Source organism: Colossoma macropomum, unplaced genomic scaffold (assembly GCF_904425465.1).
Source record: "Colossoma macropomum unplaced genomic scaffold, Colossoma_macropomum, whole genome shotgun sequence".
Classification (NCBI taxonomy): Eukaryota; Metazoa; Chordata; class Actinopteri; order Characiformes; family Serrasalmidae; genus Colossoma; species Colossoma macropomum.
Window position 1 is genome coordinate 2,369,269 of NW_023495267.1, and position 22,334 is coordinate 2,391,602.

At 38.1% G+C, this 22,334-nt stretch overlaps 1 protein-coding gene across 1 annotated transcript in view; it reads left to right on the plus strand.

Moving 5' to 3' along the window:
• The window catches only part of slco3a1 (solute carrier organic anion transporter family, member 3A1), a 71,630-nt gene extending 51,198 nt beyond the window's left edge, over window positions 1–20,432 (plus strand). The window contains exons 3-10 of the mRNA XM_036561670.1: window positions 4,535–4,633; window positions 10,089–10,349; window positions 11,574–11,738; window positions 13,205–13,403; window positions 13,701–13,869; window positions 16,260–16,432; window positions 17,632–17,696; window positions 17,948–20,432. Coding sequence (XP_036417563.1) covers window positions 4,535–4,633; window positions 10,089–10,349; window positions 11,574–11,738; window positions 13,205–13,403; window positions 13,701–13,869; window positions 16,260–16,432; window positions 17,632–17,696; window positions 17,948–18,324 — 1,508 coding nt within the window. The 3' untranslated portion in view covers window positions 18,325–20,432. The remainder of the gene's footprint in view (window positions 1–4,534; window positions 4,634–10,088; window positions 10,350–11,573; window positions 11,739–13,204; window positions 13,404–13,700; window positions 13,870–16,259; window positions 16,433–17,631; window positions 17,697–17,947) is intronic.
• Window positions 20,433–22,334: the final 1,902 nt, after the last annotated feature.

Consider the following 22,334-nt stretch of genomic DNA (forward strand, 5'->3'; position numbering starts at 1 on the left):
GAGTTCCTGCTGTTTATTAAAACTGAACTGAATTTGACAACTGAAAAGACATTCATCATATTTGAAAACTGACAGTCACATCAGTCAGTAAAGCATTGTGTAACTAAACTACTGGAGTTTGTTTAATTTTAGACCATTATCGGCCACAAGATTTACTGAACGTTTGAGATGGTGCTAATGTATTTTGAGTGTGCAAAAGCACTTGCTTCTGTTTTATCATTGTGTGCACAGAAGCCTTTTGCATGTGCACTGATGGTTGTCACTAAGCTGCAGGTTTTAGCACCCCGGCCTTCATGAACATGCCTTTTAAAGTGTTTGAGACATTGTTGAGACACAAAATAGGGGAGAAGATAAAAATGATCAACCTGCATGATTTACTAATGTAATCTTATGTTACTAATGTAATTGGAAATAACTTTGAAAATGGAGACAAGATGATTTGCTTCTCTTCTCGTGTTACTAATTCTACTCATTTCTTTGAATTTCATCCATTTTCACTAGTTTATCTGTTTTCTTTTTTGTTTTTTTCACTTTCACTATGGGCTAAGTGTTACCTCTTCCCATACAAAAAATATGAAATGTAGGAGATGCCTTTAATAATGTATGAAATTGGCCAAGTTGTTAATTCACTGATGTTTTGGTAGGTTTCATTTTATTTACTTCATAGTGATTTCCCAAACTGCTTCTCTTTTAGCAGCTGGAGGTTCCAGATATTCAGGGGAGAATTTCATCTTTGAAAGTTGATTAAAACGCCCTCTGTGATCTTCATTTTAGTGCCTCCGAAATTCAGATAAACCAGTTTACATTTTTTAAATAGTGGTAAATGTGGCCCATTATCAGTTATCAGAATTTTTTCTCTCCTCACCTTCTGTATTGGTATCAGTGACATAATTTTCATAGTGTGTGTGTGTGTGTGTGTGTGTGTATGTGTGTGTGTGTGTGTGTGTGTGGCCTAGTTAAAGAATCTAAAATCTACTGGGATATGAATACCTTGTAGTACTGTTATTGAGAGGGTAAGTGACTCAATGCATTCTCTTATATAAAAAAGATACTAAACCATCACGAGAGTGGTACCCCTCTTATCACTGGCGTGGTAGTGTCAGGGAGCATATATTCATTTTATTGTTCCGTTTTTTAACATTAAGTTATGTAAAGATACAAATATGTACCTTTCTTCTGGGAAAAACCTATTTAAGGTACACAATTGGGCCTTAAAACCACTGTTGTACCTTTGAAGGTACATTTACACTACACTGCACATTTACACAGCATGTTGTTTATATAATAATTGTGTCTAAACTTGAAACCTGTGGGGAATTTATCAAACATGCAGATTCAAAACTTTTATTTAATACCATATTTGGGTTTGTAAGTAGAAAAGGAGACATTTCACAATGATTTGAATCTGATGAAATGTTACTGTTGTATATACAGTCTTGTTTTGCAGAAAGAAAATAAATGTTTTTGCCGTGTTTTTGAAATTAGAACAAACAGTAGTGCAGACATGAACCTGTCAGAATGTAAAATGTTCATTATTGAATTACATTAGTCTGATTATGTAATACATGTCAAATGTATTGCAAAAATATATAGTCTAGCAAAAAAAAAATATTCTAGCAAAAAAAAAAACAGTAACTCAGGCTTTCTAAGGTTTAACTCTAAGAGCTCACTTTCCAACTGTGACCCTCTGTCAGTATTTGTCTCAAAAAGCACCTTCAGTTTTCTAAATTCATTAGTTGAGATGCAATGAATGAATATTGACAGAGGCAGCAAAGAGTTGTGGTTAATTATACAGACTATGTTTTAGTAAGAGTTTTGGTGTGTATATGGATTTTATGTGTATAGGATACGTTCTCATGTGCCAGCTTTCATGAGTGTGATTTATTGATCAACTCTTGTGTAAAATGCCTCTCTAAGTTGGCTTGTCTGAATGAATTCACTACGTTTAGGTGACTGCTGCCGCAAATCGCAGCCAACTGTCACAGCATCTCAAATTCATCCTGGTCACTGTATGTTTCAGGCATGCACTCTGAATTGTCTGGCACATATGCAGTAATGTGCAGCAGTGCTTAGCCACACAGCTAAGCATATTTTCATAATTTTTGGCACCAAAATAAATGGTAGTGCGATCTTGAATCTGTCTGTTCTTTCAATCGAGCATCCCTGGTTTGTACAGAATGTAAAGGTAATTCATTGTGTAACTGTGTAATTAATTGTATTTAAATAATTATATAGCATATCGCTGTTGCTGGAAGAAAACCTTGTATCTCCATTTTTTTAACGTTTTCCAGTTTTTGACATAATTTGCAAAAAATACCTGTCGCCCTTTGCATGTAAATTTCATGATGAATGGACTAAAAGAAACGGCCTAAAATTACTTGGTAAAACGTCTGGTTCCATTGACTTACGTTAAAAGTAAACTAGGTATTTTCCTTTTCCTGTAAAGTTACCATTTTGGAGATACAAGGTTTTCTTCCGACAACAGCGATATGTTGAATGTAGCAAAACAGCAGTTATACAAAAAGCTTAAGGCAACTTTTTTTTTATCTGGGTCCACATTACATGGTTATTAGCCAACTATACTACAAAGCATTGACTGGCTTGTCTGCCAGCCAAAGCAGGCCATTCAGTAACTTTATATGAGAATGCCTATTGTGGTTATTCTGTTCATAAAGTTAAAATCTCTTCCATACGAGTGACAGTGTTTAGAAAGGTCTGCTTAATGTTTGCAGGTATTCCCATAACACATAATAGCCCATCCAGTCTCATTATGAACTGCATGCAGTGCATTTCTGAATCCTCCTCTTCTAAACCCTTTGTCTAAAATAGGGTGCACTTACAGGCCGAAGCCCACTCCACATGAACTCATGTACTTCAAAACAACGTTCAGGCCTGATGAATCACTCTGTGATTTAATGGAAAGTTTGAGGGAGAGTAACGAGCGCCCAGATATGGACGGGCTCAATGGGACTCGTGTAATCTCCCGGGTGGCATCCAGCGCTGACCCACTGTCTCCGTTTTTGATAGCATATTAGCGAGGATTTGTGCCCCAGATGTCTGTCGCTTCTGATGTGATGGCTGCCAGTTCAGGGACAGCTGGTTTTGGTTGCGCTGCTCGAGTCCTATATTTAGTAAATCCACCATTTTTTTTCTTCTTCTGTGTAAATGATTATAGTATAGTAAAGGCTTTCTGTTTCTTTTTGGTTGATTCAGGGAGGCAGGGAAATACTGCTGTTAGCATTAAAATGTTTAAAATAACAGGGTGGTGGTGGGTTTGTTTGCTTATTTCTTGTCAGAATAATGAAGATGTGAGGGAACAGATGTAGGGGGAGTGTGTGCTTTAAAATAAAAAGGATAATGAACATGCGGTTTATTTATTTATTTATTTTTTTAATTTTTTTTTTTTTGGTCCGGTGTCAGTGGTCTAGGATGGACGGAAGCAGGGGGAGGGCGAGAAACTGTGGCTTTTGTGTTTGCTTCACTGGTATCTCTTAGAATGTGCAATCCAGTCTGCGTATGCCATCTTAAAAACAAGTGTAAAATAAGTGTGGTTTTTCTCTGTATGTATGTATGTATATATTCTTTCTTCTGCATTTTTGATGGAAACTAGTTGTCCGCTCTTGTTCTGCTCCCAGCTCTTCATTGGTTAGAATGTGCCACCTGGTGGTTGAAACAGAAATCAAAAGTCCCCTCAAATGGTCTCCTTTGCTTACCCTCTTCAATATTAAATATCCGATACTTAATTTTTAGTACTTTAGATCATTCGCATATTTGTGTTTTTTATTTCGTATTTGTTACTTTATCAGTGTTTGAATTGATTAAATGGTTAAATGAGATGAAATATCTGTGTGCTTTGATGCTGTGAGACTGAAGTGTAGTTTATTTGAGAACAGGAGATGGCAGCAGAGGTTCAGTGGTAGCATGAAACTGTTGCTTTCTTAATGAGGTGGAGGGACCAAAAAGTGGTGCTGTTTTAGTCTGTATGCGCGTCAGCTCATGTCACACTAGAGCCTTATTTTGGTTTATTAGTTATTAAATGATGGTATAAATGAAATCTGCCTTTGTTATATAAATTGTAGTAAAATCATTCACTCAAATGACAGAAATAAGCATCAGATAACAACAAAGTCAAAGCTAAAGTTAGCAAGATAGCTGGCCTGTTACCTTATCTCAGTTTGAAGCACCGTTTTCTTTATGATTTTGATCAACAACCAATGCATAAGTTACACTAATGCTTGCTTGATTGTATTTACTAGCCTGTAAATAAGTGGCTAGTCAGGATTGGTTGGCACCACAGAGATTCCCAGTGTTTGTATGATGTATTTGCATAGGGCCTGCTGGGTGTTCTAGTGAGAAAACACTGATAAATGAAAACTAAAAATGAAAATAAAATTGTTTTGTGTCAAACTCTTGAGGCTGGGCAGTATAATGTGCTACAGAATAACACAACAAAAACACCTCTAGTGTCAGACCTGAATTCCCTTTTAAATCTATTATTGTAATCGGTGTCATTTCTGTCTGTGTCCTATGGCAGGTATACTGTTCTCCACCATGGTGTTCGGACCTGCCTGTGGCTTCATCCTCGGTTCCGTCTGCACCAAATTCTACGTGGATGCTGTCTTCATTAATACAAGTGAGTTTCACTTTCATTTATTGTTGATAACAAAGTGGCCTGTAGATATAAGACCACTTTGTTATTGTTCATGAAAGAGGCTCTACAAAACTTTTGTCTATTTGCTTCACCAGAATTTTTAGATACTGAACCGCTAGTTGAGAGCTTTGATGAAATTATGAATGTTTTGCAACCCAAAGAAATCCTCCGATAATGAGGATGAGTTCAATTTTAATTCTGAGTTCAGGGCTCTTGTGAGTAAAAAGTTCACCCAAAAATGCTAATGCTGTCGATAATGAGTGAACACTTGTGTTGGCCAATTAGCTTTATGCAAATGAGACAGTCCCCACTCGCTTTCATTTATTGTTATTAATGCCAACATATTTCAGGTGAAGTGTAGCTTTAAAACTTGAATTAGGAGATAATTAGCTGAATGAGTGCCAAGCAACTCCAAGCCTTAAGTGCCAAGCCTTAGCCAGCTGCTTATGAACCTGCCGCAGAACCTTTCATATTCTTAATCCACTTTATGTTCTCCATCCATTAATGCCGTACTGCTATCCCCAGAACAAGTGTATATTAGAGATGAAACGATATTAAAATTTCATATCACTGTTATCATGACCAAAATTATCACGATTATCGGTATTATCGCGATATTGTTCAAATGTGTTGAAAAGTAAAATAAATTAAAAAAATAAATAAATAAATACTGATACACAAACTGAAACTCGTTTCATCAACTTTAAATTAACACAAATAGAATTGGCAGCAATATGCACTTTTTGTTTGCATAAACATTAAAAAAATATAGTCAATACATTTGTAGTATTACTTTTGTATTACTTACAATACTTGTAATACTCTGTAAACAAAAAAATAGCAAATGTATTATTATTACTGTTATTATTATTATTGTTACTGTTATCACTATTATTATTATTATTATTACTGTTGTAATTATTATTATTATTATTATTATTAATTACAATAACTATGGATTTCCCTGCGTAGAGAATTAAATCTCGACCAACTCTGAGATGGGTCTTAATGGAAAATGACTACTTCTAAGAAGTGCTGCACTCGGGGATTTCTGTCCGAACTGCATTTGCAGCATTATTGTGCCGCTGTGGCGCTGAACCCCTGATCAATACAGTGCACCAGGAAAAACAGCCAAAATCACAGAGGAATTGCGTGACCGCGCTGTGAGCTGCAGACAGTGTAGAACTCACACATGTTTTAGTTTTAAAAGCATTTTAAAACTGAAACATAACTTAAAATTAACGCGCATCTGAGCAGCAACACTCCTAAAGTTTAATCTCTGAAACTCTGCTTTTCCTAAAAGCAGCACACAGCGTTTACTCGCGCGAGGTCCCGTCTCAAAGCACACTATGTTCCCTATGTAGTGCACTTTGTGGATCATGAAATAGCAAATTCTTCACCCAAAGAGTGCAGGAAACGTTCGACTAAGTCATCTATAATCAACATTAACAACAGGCTACAAATTCCCTATTTAAAGCTCAGCTGCTTGTTAATGATGATCGTGTTTGTTTGAACAGTAGCGCACTATGTAGGGGTGATTTGAGTGATTTGAGACGGTGTTATTCTCTTCTCAGACAGTAAATGCTGCAAGTGAGACGAGAAAGGGGAGCTGTGCAGATTGAAATTCTGCAGCGTCTCGTTCCAGAGCTTGTGTGACTGTTAACTCAGAGCTCATTTTGGAGACTCTGCTCCACAGAAATGTTTGTTAAAAGCTTTAGTTTCGATTCACAGTTGATTCACCGATTGTTTTTTTTTGTTTTGTTTTGTTTTTTACGCTAAAAGCTTCATTTTATATTATTAATGAACCATAAACACAAGTTAAACCATGACATTTCTTCTATTTCGAAGTCCCCACAGACTTCTCCGTTAAAGTTAACCTTGCATTCTCTAAAAAGTAGTGGGTGGTGGTTGCGAAGATGACTCGTAAGGTTTGATGTGTTGCCCCCTTTCGCCGCTATTTTCTTTCAGCCTGTTCTGCAGACAGGGTGGTCATCTTCAATTAACTTTCCTTCTGCATCCTTATAAAACCCAAAATATGACCAAACGTCAGACTTTGTCTTCTTAGAAGGCTGAAATACCTCAGAATCTCTGTCACTACATTCCGCCATATTCTACCTTCTCTCCCTCTCCCTCTCCCCCCTTCCCCTCTACACACACACACACACACACACACAGACACAGAGCTGCATCTGAGAGATGATTCTGCCTTTGTTTGACTCTGTACAGCGAGTTTTTAACATTTAACGATACTTTAAAGTTCTAACGGTACTACTAACCATCATTAATTTTACTGCGGTTTACCGTGAAACCGGTAACCGTTTCATCTCTAGTGTATATATAGTATGTATAAGTCAGGCTGGCCTGAACAGCATTCTCCAGGCTTTAGATACTCATGGATTTTCTAAACGAATACTGGAATAGTCACTCTCAAAATCACTCTTAAAAAATAATCATTTTGAAGCATTTGCAGTCATTTGTCTGATGGAACAGATACACTTCTATTGTAATCCATGTTTCAGTTCACGCTAACTGTGCCAGACTGAGCACTGACCTTTTTTTCTTTTTTTTTTCTTGTAATTTAAAGTGCACCCGCACATGATTTTGTTACCGCCCACATTGAAAGTGGTGCAGTTTGTTGCGCTATACATATGTGTGTGTTCCACATAGCTGTTACTGTTCTATCTAATGATATTTGCAGATCATTTATTTTAGGCTGCTAATTCTTGTTAAAAAAAAATAAAGCTTTCAAATACTAAATATTAGAGATGCACCAAAACCACAACAGAAATTCAGAAACTGACTTTGTTTTTTAATATGTAAAACTTGCTTTGAAACTCCTGTCTAGCAGTTTCTCAGGCAGGGGGTGCTATTAGCTCACAAGCTGCTTCAGTGTTCATCGTTTAAAGAAAAAGCCAGAAACCTCAGCAGGATCTAGGAACACAGGTGTTTGCAGTAACAAACAAAAAAAGAATTTGAATATTCTTCATCTTCTAGAGGATGTATATCCTTTTTTTCTGAAATGAAAAGCAGTGGCATGACATTTGAGCTTTACATTATGTTTGTTGCATTTTATTCTGTGAGTTTATTGGTGGGTTTGATTAATGGCTGCCTGAGCCAGAGTCTTCCCATTATCTGATTACCCAAGTGCATATAAACACATTGAAAGAACTATTGACAAAATCTTATTTGCAGTAGAAGACATCTGGCCCGATTACTTTGTGCTTTGTCGTGTATGAGGCTCCATCTCTAAAAGCAGCTCAAACTGAGTTGTGTGTAGCTGTGAGGCGGAGAAACTCTCAGTTCTCTTCTCGCTAAGTGGAAAGCATTCGGTGCAGTGTCACAGTGTGCAAATTTCATGAGAAGCAAAAGAAGCTTATTGCCTTATTGAAGTTCCAAAAAATCACATCACGTCCGGTGTGTATAGTTTTGACTTGAAAAATAGTCTTAAAATTTCACATTTTTGTGTCATTTATTTGCATCGCATCCGGTGTAAAATGAGTTAAAGCTGCAATTAAGAACGTTCTGTGGTGTGTAGCCATGCTCAATTTTAAATACTGCAGGGTATATCTTATTACCACTATACTGCCCAATCCTATTGTTAAGTGTTTTATTTAATCTCTTGCTTTTTCAGCCAAAATCTTTAGCCTTTTTCTCTTTCTTTACCTGAAATTTTGGTTCATCCTCCTAAATACCTCAACAAATAACAACGAACAATAAACAAGGACTCAGGTAATTGAATCTATAGTGCCAGGCTTAGAAGCAAACAATGATTAGAAGTTTCAAAAATATTTTACAGTTAAGTCAATTTTCCAGCAATTAAGATATAGATTTGACATCTAGTTTAGCCAAAGAATATTCAGTTGGTTTGCAGTAATTTTCCTGTATATGGGAAAAGTCTTCATTGTCTGCAAGTCTGCATTGACCAGTTTTTAACTGTGTACCAACTCTGAATGTTAAACAGTGATTCAGTTCATAAAGCTTTCAGAATGTGAGAATCAGGTGGATATGATTATGGCTGCAATGAGAATCAGTAGGAACAAACCTAATGACAAATCGGTTGTACACTACCACTGCTGACATTTGGCCTATGTTCATTCAAGCCTCATTGCTCATATCCAATGTTTTGCTCAGATCAGATCTTTCTGCTTTGATGGCACACATTTGTGCATGTAAGTGGCACATTTCTGTTTTTAGTATGAAGGAACCTGTGCCTTGAAGCAACCCACATGCACACATCCTAATCAATAACGTCATGTAAATAAAGCATGTGTGTCATCAGCAACAACAAATAAATGAACTAGCAGCACAAGCTTTAATCATAAATTAAGGTCTTAATAGCTCTCAGCTGTTCATGATTAGGGAGAAGGTGAAAAAAGGCCAGATACATTAATGCTTTTGCAGTGTTTACTGGCTGAAAATTCAAGTTAAACCAAAATTAAACCAGCGGCCCCCACCTCAAGAGGTTTAGTGGTTAGGTGATTGTAAATAAAGATTAGATGAAGTGGAATTTAGCTTCTTATTCTCATTTCCCATTCCACCTTAAATGATGTAGCAGTTAAAGAAATTCGAATAAGAAAAATCTGCATGATGGTGTGAATCTGACATGACAAATAGTGCACTACAGTGTTTATTGCTTTTTTTCACAATTTTAATTCTTGAATCAAGAAGATGGACAACACAGGCAAGAACTCAAAAAAAACAGTTGGCACCAAGAACACACGAATTGAAAAAGCTACTTAAGAAGGATGAGGGCATATCCGAGCAGGTGGGCAGTGAGAAAAGATGTCAGGACCTTAATTTACCTTGCTATCATTAATGTGTAGCATATTGATGGTCTTAATGATGTCACATTTAAGACAAAAGCATTTGCCAGTTTTCATTTTATCACCTTGGTTATCTCAGCGAATCATATTAATAATAAATAAAAGATATGAGTAAGAAATAAAGAAAATAAAAACGCATTGATTCTAGAAATTTATGCACTGATTCTAGAAAGTCATTTTTGACAAAGGCAAGTGTATGTATGTGGGTGTGTGTGTAGAGTTTATGGTGGTTGGTCTGCATGTTAATCTCAGTCTGAAAACAGGTCCCCCTCCAGCCCTGAGTTGCTTGGCCATGAAATTCAGTTTGGGGACCACACATGAAAAAAATATATATGTGACCACAGAGCTCTGAAAACATCAGATCTGGGTCATGTCAATGCAGTCCGATGCAGACTGGACACTTTTGGACATGTTACTTTTTGGACATATTGCTGTCCATTATATCTTGAAAGAAATCACATTTTAACGTATTTATATGTATATATTTTTACCAAATGTGGCTTCCAAACTTTTGATATTAGTGTACACATAATACAGCTTTGCTTTTTAGTTTGGTAGCTAGGTTAATGTCATTTACATACATGCTCATGTGTAAACCTAATCTCCACCCTCAGACAATCTAAGCATCACCCCAGATGACCCGGGCTGGATTGGAGCGTGGTGGGGCGGCTTCCTCCTCTGCGGTGCTTTACTCTTCTTCTCCGCCCTCTTCATGTTCGGCTTCCCCTCCTCGCTGTCGGAGCGGCAAGAGGGTGGGACTGAGAGTGAGCAGGCCATGCTGCCAGCAGCTATGGCTCAGGGCTTTGACCGATCCAAGCCCAGCAATGGCATCCTGCGCAACGGCAACAGCGTGTCCTGCTGCGATCAGCTCAGAGGTGAGACCACTGTATACATTAACTCCTCACGAATATAGTACATGATATAGAGAATGAAACACAACGTGATCAATAATGAATAAATAAACCTGAATGAATGTGAATGAGGTCTAGGGACAATACAACATATCATACTGAATTATACAGGAAAGGAAATGCAAAGCAGGGATAGGCCAGGCCCATCTATTCATTTGAATCCTTTGTTATGTTCTGGGGTTGGGTTGTAGCCAGTGGCACAAGAAATGTTGTGGGGACAGAGGGAAGAAGGGATTCTACTAAATATTGACAAGTCCTGGAAGCTAATGTCCTGCAGTCAGTGAAGAAGAGCTTAGACATCACAGAAAGATGCTGATCCAAAACACTCATCAAAGTCAACCTTAAACTATTTCAAGAAATGAATGTTAAGGTTTTGGAATGGCCCAGAGGTGCCAAAACATTTACACACAACTTTGCATTTATAACCATAATCGTTATAAATATCTATAACTTGGACTGTATGCCTTCTGAATATTTTACAAAGTTCTTTAAAGATCCTTGAACTAAAGATTTATTGAATGTTTTTGTGATGCTGTTGTTCTCTGAGCTCAAGCTTCATACTTTTAGTTGTGGGAGGCCTACTAAGCACAGTCAAGTCTTCCAGCACTTGAGTGGGAAAATGAAGCCCACACATGAAGGTAGAAGAGGTGGCCTGATGTATGTACTGTATGTGTTTATCTAACAGCTGCAAACAAAAGGAAAATATTCATGAGTGCGTATCTTGCTGCATATCTTTTCCCCCCTACACAGCAGAAGCAGCACAGCCGGAGACTTGGAATGTATTTTTACATAACAGTTCTAGTACTCTAGTCGATAGCTTTATGGTGCTGTCTTTTTCATGGCCAAATTGAGTTATCCCTTGTTCCATAAATTTGGCTCTGCCTTTTTAAAACAGACCATAGCTCAAAACAATTCCTGAATGCACCTATGAGCTTTTGAAGCTGCTAATATTCTAGAGCAGATAAGCACTTATCTTCCTTTCCGTTTGTCCTTCATTGTTACATGAAATAATGGGTTTAATAAATGCCGTAGCTTTTAGGTAACAAGCACAGGGTCCATTTGAGCTTCTTCAAGAAAATGGACCAGAATAGACAGTCATTTCTGTTTAGAAGGGTTGTTGTGGTAACCACTTATCTCTCTCTCTGTCTCTCTGTCTTTCTATCCTGGCTCTCTTTCTCCTCAACCCAGTTATTCCCAAGGTGACCAAACACCTGCTGTCTAACCCCGTGTTTACCTGTATCATCCTGGCCGCCTGCATGGAGATTGCCGTGGTGGCCGGCTTTGCTGCCTTCCTGGGCAAGTACTTGGAACAGCAGTTTAACCTGACCACCGCCTCTGCTAATCAGCTTCTGGGTATGACTGGCACTTTACATACAAACATGCACATGCACTTTATATCTACAACTTCATTAAAGCGATAGTTTTAAAACAACCCACATTTACACAGATTTCTCCTTTTCCTCTTGTACATGTTTAGTGTCCAAATGAGGACCATTTTTCACTGGAAGTGAGAGGCTAATGTAGCTAACAAGGAGTGACACTTTCAGGAAAGCATGACCACTGCCTGCTCAAATTATACCAAATAATGTCTGAAAGTGAGCTCAATGGCTAAAACTGTCGACAAAACATTTTACATATGAAATCTAGAAAAAATATAAAGAATACAAATATAAAAATATAAAATCTTTGAAGAATTGGGACTTTCTAGTATCTTTTTGTTTTTTCTGTTTTGTGCAGAAGGATACTTCAGCTACTAAGCACTGCTTGGTGGGCCTCCTGATCAGCAGTGAAAGCAGTTTGCACTAATTGACATCATGATTGTAAATGAGGCACTGTTAAGTTATATAATTAGACTTCAAAAGCCTTCAAAAACATAATGGAAGTGCTGAAATATTTTTTGCTGTTCGATGTTACGAAAAGAAGCGTGTTCATCTGTATAGAAATATAAAAACTCCATGTGAAGTGATTCACTTTGGACCCTCTAGGGCACCTTCTAGTGTTTTATCAACCCAGAAGACATTATCAAGTGGCAGTATTCACTAGAATATTATCATTAGCATAGTGCAAACTGCATCCCACAACCACCACACTATTTGTCTCAGACCACTTCAAGCTGTCAAGTAATCTGAAATAGTCTTGCTTATAAGTTTGCCCAATCATGAAATTCTACCTGAAGATTCTACCTGAGTAAATGAAGATGATTAACAATATAACTTTTTTTTTCCAGAAAGTACAACGCAAAAGATTGGCTAATTATGCTTCCTAGCTATCAATACTTGGTAATTTCCAGCTATCACAGACAGATCTCAAGCTGAAATAAACAAACTTTACTCATCGCTACCCTCTAAAGGCTTTATAGCACCAAGTCAGATTTTAGAACATACGTTGTTTTCATAAGACCTGTGATGTGTCTCAATAAATGCATTTTCTGCCTTCTTTTATGTGCCTGTGTTCGCCTTAACCAAACTACTGAAAACTGCCCCAGTACACACTCTTTTTGTTGCGACTTAAACATACGATTCTGAAAATTGCGATCAGCTCAAATAATTGCGATCAGGTGATTTCTGTAATAATTGTAGCAGGTCTGCTTACTTTTGTGGTTTCTAATACTGTATGGTGTAATGTTATCAATAAAATTACGTAAACTTTCATTAGTTGTTAACTCCATTAGCCTTGTAGCGCCAGTGCAAAATTTCTGACACAAAATATGTTGGCTGATTGACTACATTTAGGCAAAAGGTTCATTTTGTGAACTGTCACTTTGAAGAAATGTAGTATGTGACCAGTGCAAATTGCTGATTCTGCCTCTTGCTGTGCAGGTATGACAGCCGTCCCGTGTGCATGCTTGGGCATCTTCATGAGCGGCTTGTTGGTAAAGAAGCTGAACCTCTCTGCACTGGGAGCTACTCGCATGGCTATGCTGGTCAACCTGATCTCCACCGCCTGCTACGTATCCTTCCTATTTCTGGGCTGTGACACAGGGCCTGTCGCCGGGGTGACCGTCGCCTATGGCAACGAGTAAGGAAGGCTAGGGCTACGCTCAGGTGGCTTTTTTCCCCTCCTCCTGCCCTTGTTTTTGTTTGCTTTGTTGACTTTTATGCGGTCATTGTCATGGCTGGGCTTTGAACCAAAAAAAAAAAAAAAGAAGAAAAAATCCATTTCAGAAGTGCTTTCTTACACTAAAAGAGCTTTATGAATGGGAAGCAGGTAGTAACACTCCTCGTAATTGCCACTCTGAATGTTCAGTAAGTATAGAAATAAAATCAAAGCTTTGACTTTTGTTGTGTGTGTGTGTGTGTGTGTGTGTGTGTGTAGAACTCTGCGACCAAACACAAAACCAGAAGCTGCGTGCATCAGTAACTGTAACTGCTACACATCATCTGTTAGCCCTGTGTGCGGATCCAACGGCATAACCTACCTGTCGTCCTGTTTCGCTGGCTGCAACAGATCCTTCAGCACTGGAGTACCTCCTCCTCTGGCTCAGGTTATTATTCTTCTCATACACACCTCACTCACACTTAACGTGTTCCTCCCTCTATCCATCTCTGCTGTGCTTTCCTACTGTATCTGTCTTCATCTTTCAAGGCTACATGTGTAATTTACTGTTAAATATCTTTTTTGCTGCTGATGAAAAGAATAGCTTGTACATAATGGCTGTTTTGACTGGAAATTAAATAAATGAAGGGTTGTATCTGAATTTTACATAGTGTTGTATTAATAATACTCAATGTCATGTAATTAAAGATTGAATGATAAAGATTAAATTAAATGATTCTGAATTTTCAAATATTCAAATAGTTATGAAAGATTGAAAAAATGAATAGTAAATTAGATTTTGTTTAATGCAAATTAGCTTCTCTCTAATATTACATATTCACATATGGAATAACCATGAGATGAACTCTATATTCCACTAGAGGACTGTGTAGAACCTGAGTCTCTGGGTGTGGTCAGATTTTTTATCTATTTAGTGCAAAGAAGGAAGCATAGAAGTTCTACAAGAGCCTCATAAAGGCCTCTGCACACCGAAGGGGAAGCGCCGCACCGGCAGAGCGTCTCTGGTGCTGGGTAACAGACAATGCAGCTAGAGAAGCTATAGCACATAGGAAGCATCACAGTAAAATGCAGATAAAAGACTCTGCTCATATATATTTAAAGGTATAAAAAAATAAATATCGTAGTGAGTTTTTCAGGTCTGGCATCAGCTAACTCTTCGTAAACTTGTTGTTTTTGAGCTAAAAATTATGAGGTGAAAACAGACGATGAGCATATATCTTATTATCTTACTATGTACATTTTTTTTTTTGTTAAAACTGAAATAGCATTACTGAGTCGGGAGACAAACACACTAAAATATGATGTCCATGTGCTGTTCAATGTCATGAAATAATTTAAAAGTCAGAGGAGTCCCAAATGCAAAATCAGCATTATACTGATGAAGATATGACAATAGTATATAATTAACTTACATCCTCAGAAGACACGTCCTTTAACACATTCTGACTGAGTTCTCTTTGAATAATCTTTCAACGCACTCGCAAATGTGTAATTCATCTGCACATTGGGGTCTAATACTCAGCTGACTTTACAAAATGTTCTTCTGCAATTACATATTTTCAAAGAGGTCTCCAAATCTCTAAGACTTTCACAATGTAGCTTTGTGTGTGTGTGTGTATCTGTGTGTGTATCTGTGTGTGTGTCTGTGTGTGTGTGTGTGTCTGTGTGTGTGTGTGTGTGTCTGTGTGTGTGTGTGTGTGTGTGTGTCTGTGTGTCGGTGTGTCGGTGTGTGTGTGTGAATTTTTCCTGATAGTCTGTCCATTTATGAATGTCTCACTCTCTGTATTCTGTATCTCTCTCTCTCCCCTGTGAGACATATGTTCTGAGCTCAGTCTGCCTCATGCACTCAGTGCAGCTGGCTTTCAGAAAAGGACACGTTGTCCTGCACTGAGCATTTTAATGGGCTCCTGCAATATGGCATCCTGCATACATTAACATACAAAGTGCGCTGCTGTCTACAGCAATGAAGGACAAACGCAACAATCCCCACACTCTCCAGTTATTGCAATTCAACACCAGTTCCCAACACGCATGCACCAACTGCTGTGTTCAGTGCAGAGACTGAGTGTGTGTAATCTCCACTGGTTCGGCACTTTGGTTAAGGTGTTTCCACTGTTAAGTGTTACTGATAAATATTCATCACTGTGGGTGTAGCCTTTTACAGTGGAATTTCTAGGTGCTATTTTCTAATGTTACAGTGTTTCTTGAGTATTCACTCCAGGCCTGGCTTTAGATGGATATTAAGTGACTATCAAAGATATAGTTGGAAAGGGCATTACGTATAATATATTATTGAATACAGTTGGCATATCATTGCTGTCATTTATAACTGAAGTTTAATTGAATTAAGAGTTTGATTCCAAAATGCCAGAATATCCATTTGTAACTTTTTGAAAACAATAACAGCTGACATATAATGGAAAACACAGAATTTTTTTATTTGACTAATGAAGGTGGTGCTTATCATAATATAGCATTAATATTTATTTAATGTGTAAAGCACTCTCGCAACAATGGTATACCATGGGGGGAAAAAAATCTTGAAAGTGATCTGTGACACTTTTGGAGCGAATCCTTTCAACTATCGTTGTCTTTGTGTCTCAGTTTTTTTTCCTACATCCTTTGAACACAGCAGCTGCCCTTTACATTGTATCATATATACTTGTATATGCTTGTTTTTTTTTGTTTGTTTGTTTGTTTGTTTGTTTTGTTTTGTTTTGTTTTTTTGGACAGTGGTGATATATTAATGGCAACATGAACTGCCTCTGTACTTTATGGCATATGTTTTAATAGATTATTTCCTCTCTAACCCAATAGAACCTGACCGGATGTGCGTGCATTTCTGGTGATGGTGAGTCACCCATAGCCGTGCCAGGGAAATGCCCGACTCCCGGCTGCCAGAAGGCCTTTCTCACCTTCCTTTGTGTGATCTGTGCCTGCAGCATGATTGGAGCCATGGCTCAAACACCCTCCGTCATCATCCTCATCAGGTAACAGAGCTTCTGCCAGCTGCTCACACTGGGGATGAGGGATGTGTGCAGCAAGTCTGTTTTGGCTTCCTTACAATTGGAATACAAGAGGATCTAGACAAGATGCTTTGTGTACACATTTCGTACTTGTAGTGAATAGACTGCAGCCATTGCCCTGCTGCTCTTATGCTAGTTTGCTAATCCGGCCAATATAAAGGTTTAACAAAGCATTGGTGTTCTGGATTTTGTAGCTCAATTCAGTTCAGTCTAATTACATTTTATTTGTAAATATTGGTAAAGCAGACATTGATAAAAAGCAGCCTTACCGCAGCCAGTATTGCCTAGATCAGACTCACTCCACACACACAACAGACCTCAGTAAACTAAAATAGGACTTAAATGGGAAGAACTGCAGTAGAACTAGAGTAAGAAGGAACAAATGTACATTGCACATTTTCTTACTATAAATGCTTTATATAAGCACATGTAACTCATTTTTTAATGGCATGATAGTGTCAGGATGTAATTTTATTTTTCAGCATTTAGTGTGTCCACCTTTGTCTTTATTTCAGCTTCCTTTTCAGGATATTTGCTTTCAGTTTTTCAAAGAAAACCTGCAGGATATTTTTGCCTCCAAAATTCAGTCTTAGAAATTGGTTGCATTTTCTGCTTTTCACAATCCAAATAATACTAATTACAAATTACAGTTACCTTACTCCACATAGCTTCTTGACAGTTATACCTCCTTTCAGACTCTCAGTGCGTTGAGTTGTTTTCTCATAGTGGAAAGATTGGAAGGACTTTTGGATTTTTTTCAGATCTGAAGCTTGCTTTACACCTCTTGCTCAAAGATGAAAGCTATAAGTGCTGTTTATCTGATGATGACGGTTTTGGTGGCCTGCCAGGTTTTGCACAGTTGTTTTCCTTTGACTTTCCCCTTTTTTATGAAAGTATAAATACAACTTGGGTGTAATCTCAGAAATATCTTAGATGCACATGAGAATGAAGTTTGAAGGCAGCTAGGGTGTGTTTGGGTAGTTGCTTGGGTAAATGTTGGCGTCTCTTCAGAAGATCGGAAGAATGGAAGTGCTAAAGTGGCAGAAAAATCATGCAAAAAAAAGCGGGAACAAATTAAATACTGATAAATTTAATGTTATACTTAACGTTAGGCTTTCTTGTCATTTTGTGTTAAAACATTCTCATTCTTTCTACCCCCTTAGGACTGTCAGGCCAGAGCTGAAATCATATGCTCTCGGTGTTCTGTTTCTCTTACTCCGGCTGCTGGGTAAGACACATGAAATGAACACCACTTACAGCAACAGAGCATCTCTCATCCACTGATATCTAAAGAGCAACTGATGTTTTAAATCTGTTTTATTAATGCCCTGGAGGCTCTTCTAATACATTTGGATTTATGTAATGGTCTATTAGTGTAATGTTATCCTCCACTGCTAGCTACACCCATGGTAATCTCCTTAGCATTTATTATACCTGTCAAATGATCCATGATTGCTTAACAATGTTATTATCTTGCAGGATTCATCCCTCCGCCTTTGATCTTCGGTGCAGGGATCGACTCTACATGCCTGTTCTGGAGTACGGATTGCGGGTCCAGGGGCGCCTGCATACTGTACGACAACGTGGCATACCGGCACCTGTATGTGAGCCTGGCCATCGTGCTGAAGGTCATCGCCTTCCTCCTCTACACTACCACCTGGCAGTGCTTGCGCAGGAACTACAAGAAGTACATTAAAAATAACGACGCCTACGTGACGTCCACTGAGATCTTCTCCGCCGACATGAACCTGGACAGTCTGGGCAAGGACATGGGCCTGAACCAAGTCAACAGGACACAGTTTATATACAACTTAGAGGACCACGAGTGGTGCGAGAACATGGAGTCAGTTTTATAGTGGCCAGAACAAAGCCACTGCTTGACGCATAAATATAGTTCTTTTGAAAGATCACCTATCTGGTGTTCATTCTTTTTTTTTTTTCTTGTGAAAGATAGAACTAAGATAGTCGGAAGGGTGACATGTTTAAGGTCCCTATGGCCACCATAGAGGACCGTTGCACTTTTACCCTACATGCTAATCGTTCGGTTGGGTCCATGTCGTTTTTAGAAGTCATGTCAAAGAGGCTGTTCATCCAGTGCCAGTGAACTATGTTGTGCTTGTTAGTCGAAGACATCTACTATACTCTCCAGCTGCATCCTCTGCTGCTAACAAGCTGGGCCTAGGCTAACGATCCATTAGTGGACATCTTTCATGGACGCAGTTGCGAAAAATGACCAGTTCTGCATTTCCCATTACTTGAAAGGCATTGAAGTGAAACTGAAGTTCCGTGAAATCTGTCATCAGTTGTCCAGTTCTTTCTTCTTTAGGCAAAGAAGACAAAAGAAAAAAACAACAACAAAGCCGTTATATTAGGTACATTTTCTGTGTTTTAGGCACGGATGAGAACCGTCATTCACTCTTCTTGTCTTGGTGTCTGTTTCGTCTCGGTAGCGGAGAAACTTTCGACGACTTCAATATCCGCACATATCGTGTTAACGTTGTGGCCAAGAGACTTCTTTTGCAATAGAAACACGCTCTACAGCTCTATCATGAATTTCATATCACTTTTTATAGCTGCATTGTACCAAGCCAATATCAGTCTTTCTCAAAACATTTGTTTGAGCTTCAAGGTTCTTTTGACGGATGTCCTTTTCCTAGTAGGCGCTTTATACTGTTACTATGTTATTCTGCATAGTTTATTAAGCCCAAAAATGTCTTAATTGTTTGAAACAGATATGTTAAATATCTACACTGGTGCAATAGTTTGAAGGTGTATTTGAAAAAGCCAGAGTTTGAAATTAAGTAATAATTGTTCATTAACTTCTATTTGTCATTATTATTTTTTATTAGAGCAAACTATTTTGTTTGAGGAAAAAAAAAAATGAGTTTGTTTTCCTTGTCAATGCGACAATGTCAGGTTGCCTAGATGAACATATTGATGTGTTTATGATTACAGGATTACTGTAGATTATATGAATATATGGAATATGGAAAAAGAAGAAAGCATGAAGTGGAGATAAAGCAGAGAAAGCAGAGGCAGGACTTTGTCTTAAAGTGGCAGTGATTCTGAACCTCTGTTCATGCAGTCTTGCTCATTCAAACTAGTCCATGTTGTGGTCAGGCAGAGCTGTCTAGGGCTCCTCCCTGGGGGCAAAGAAATCTGACTTCACAGATATTGAAGCTGTTTTGGTCAAGACCTCATTATACGAGGAGCCTGTTAGGCAAGACTAAAGGGACTAGAATTTATCTGATTGAATTTTTGTTTTCAGCCAGAAAGTGAACTCAGTACTTATCTAGCTAATCCAAATTGATCTGAGAAAAGCCCATCTAACATCATTTAAGCTTTCCCTTAAATGGGAGTCATTTCTTTTGCCATTTTTAGGACCAATCAGCATGATGCATTTGACAACGAGGTGGTTCACTTAGTGGCATCGACTAAATAAAAAAAATAATACAAAAATCAGATATTGAGCTTTTTCTCAGGGTCTCTCTTGAGATCCCTACATACTCAAATAGTTCACTACTGGGGAATTACTAACTAGGGCAGACCCCAGGCTTTAGACTGAGCCCCACTTTTAGAACATTTTCTAGACAAAAGAGCAAAAAAGAAATAATGTATTCTTTACGATATAGAACGTGAAATCAGACTCACTGCAGCTTTTGAAGTCTGTTGCATCTGCATGTGGAAAAAAAGCCATGGTATGAGGATTTTTGTTTTTTGCTTGAGAGATTTTGATGCCAGATACTGATGCATACAGGTTATCCCTTTTGAATGAAACTAGTCATATGATTGATATAAACTGTACATCATTGAAAACCTATTTAAGGCTTAATAGCACACTCATTTTGTTTTACTGATAAAGGTCTCTCTGCAGTATAAGCATAAGTAGGATCCTTTTCATATACTTTTTGTATGGCAGATAACTTTTATTTTATTCTGCAAATAAATTATTTTTTAGAAAACGCTCTGGTTTCAAGACTGGTGTTATTAAGCGGTTATTTAAATGAGGGAAAATTCGTTTTTCACGCACAGAAGTGCTGCATGAGTTATGATATTAACAGACCTGCCAGCTTTGAAAAAATATTTTGCATAGCACAGTAGTGTAATGCTTAAAAAAAAACACTTAGCACACGGTCATTTCCCCACTCACCAGCAGATAGTCAAGTTTAGTTATTCAACAGGGTCTGCTGTTCTCTCTCCCCCTGTCAGTGTCCTCATCTGATGTCAAGTTTATTTTAACTCTAAGGTACGAATACCCACACACACCTTCCGGTAACTTTCTAGGTAATGTTATTTCTGTGGCCCGTGCACTCGCTTTCTTTCATCCTGCCATGATCTGCCTTGATCTGCCCCTCTTATTGCAGTTAGTTTGGCTGCGGTAATAACAAAGGACAAAACAAAGGAGTTAAAAGCACCGTCCTCCCAGCAACACGGATTGAGGAGGGCAAACGAGAGGGATAAAAACTATTTCATGTTGTTGTTGATTTGCAGTCTGTTGAAATGATTGACATTACACATATATACATAGACACCACATTGGCTGCTTCGGTCCATTGCTGTGATACATCACTGCATCTGCCATATTGGTCCAGGCAAGATTGGCCTGTAAAGAAATGCAAATAAATGAGGGAGCTGCGAATTTTCTGGATAAAAGGCACTACAACGTTTGCATTTCTCCACTGATTTCAGTGAATCGTTTTTATATTCAAGGGTTTATGATCGACATGGAGTACAAGAAGAGTTTTGTCTCCAGGTACTTTGAATACCGATAGTTATAATTGCTGCTAGACATTGAAGAGAGGAGTGTGTATCAGCGTTAGGCTTACATAAACTGAATTACTAACATGGTGGAGGATAATTCATTGGCGTAAGGAGTTGCAAAAATTCACGTTTGTCAAGTATGGATTTGGTTTATTTTCCCTGGTTAGTACTTGTGGAACGAGGTTGAAGTTGGCTTCTCACTCCACTTTTCAGTTCCACCTTAAATGATGCAGCAGTTTCCTTATAAGTGTGCCAGTACTGGAGTGTAACTGCAGTGCCATTTAAGGTGGAACGGAATATCTAAATAAGAACCTGGCGAATAGAAAGCCAACTTCATTTTTCTGTCTATATCCCCATCGTTTTTAGTTTTTCTTCTGCTCCTGATCTGAACACAGTTAATTCACTTTGAAAAGCTGGAAAAGAATGAGTGCATCTTTAAGTTCTAATGATTGACTCACTGACAGAAAAAAACTTGCCTTCTTAAAGCTACTTCCCACTGCCTTTTCCATGCTTTCTCATCAGGAAACCTTCAAAGCCTTTGAAGTGTAAGAAATGTTAGCTAGCTAGCCGACTAACTACAGTAAGATTCATAATATGTTAGTTGTTAAGCTGACCTGAGTAGCTTATCATAAAAATCTGTTGCCAATATAAAAATGAAAAAACAAATGCTAATATAGATGAAAATCTTAATTCTGGGCAATCAAGTTTATATGATTTCTTATAAAGTCTCAGCTTTTACAGCTAGCATTTATAGCATTATCACCAACATAAACTAATAGTCTGACTGGCCAACTAGTTGGCTCTTAACATAATGTTATAATGGTCAAATGCAACCAAAAATAGCTGTTCAGTCTAACCTGTGAAAGATGATTCCTAGAGATCTGGTTTGGATTGTGTGACTGTTTGTACAGCACTAAGCTGCACACGACTCCGGCATCTTTTTTTCAGTTCAGTCTTCAGAGAGTTATAATAAGTTAACTGGACCAATATGGCGGCAAAGCTGACACACGATCCAGCGTCCAGTGCGGCATCTATGTGTTTATGTCTGTTAGTCATCACTGCTTGTATTTTAGTTAATGAATCTGGTGCCATGACTGGTCGAACT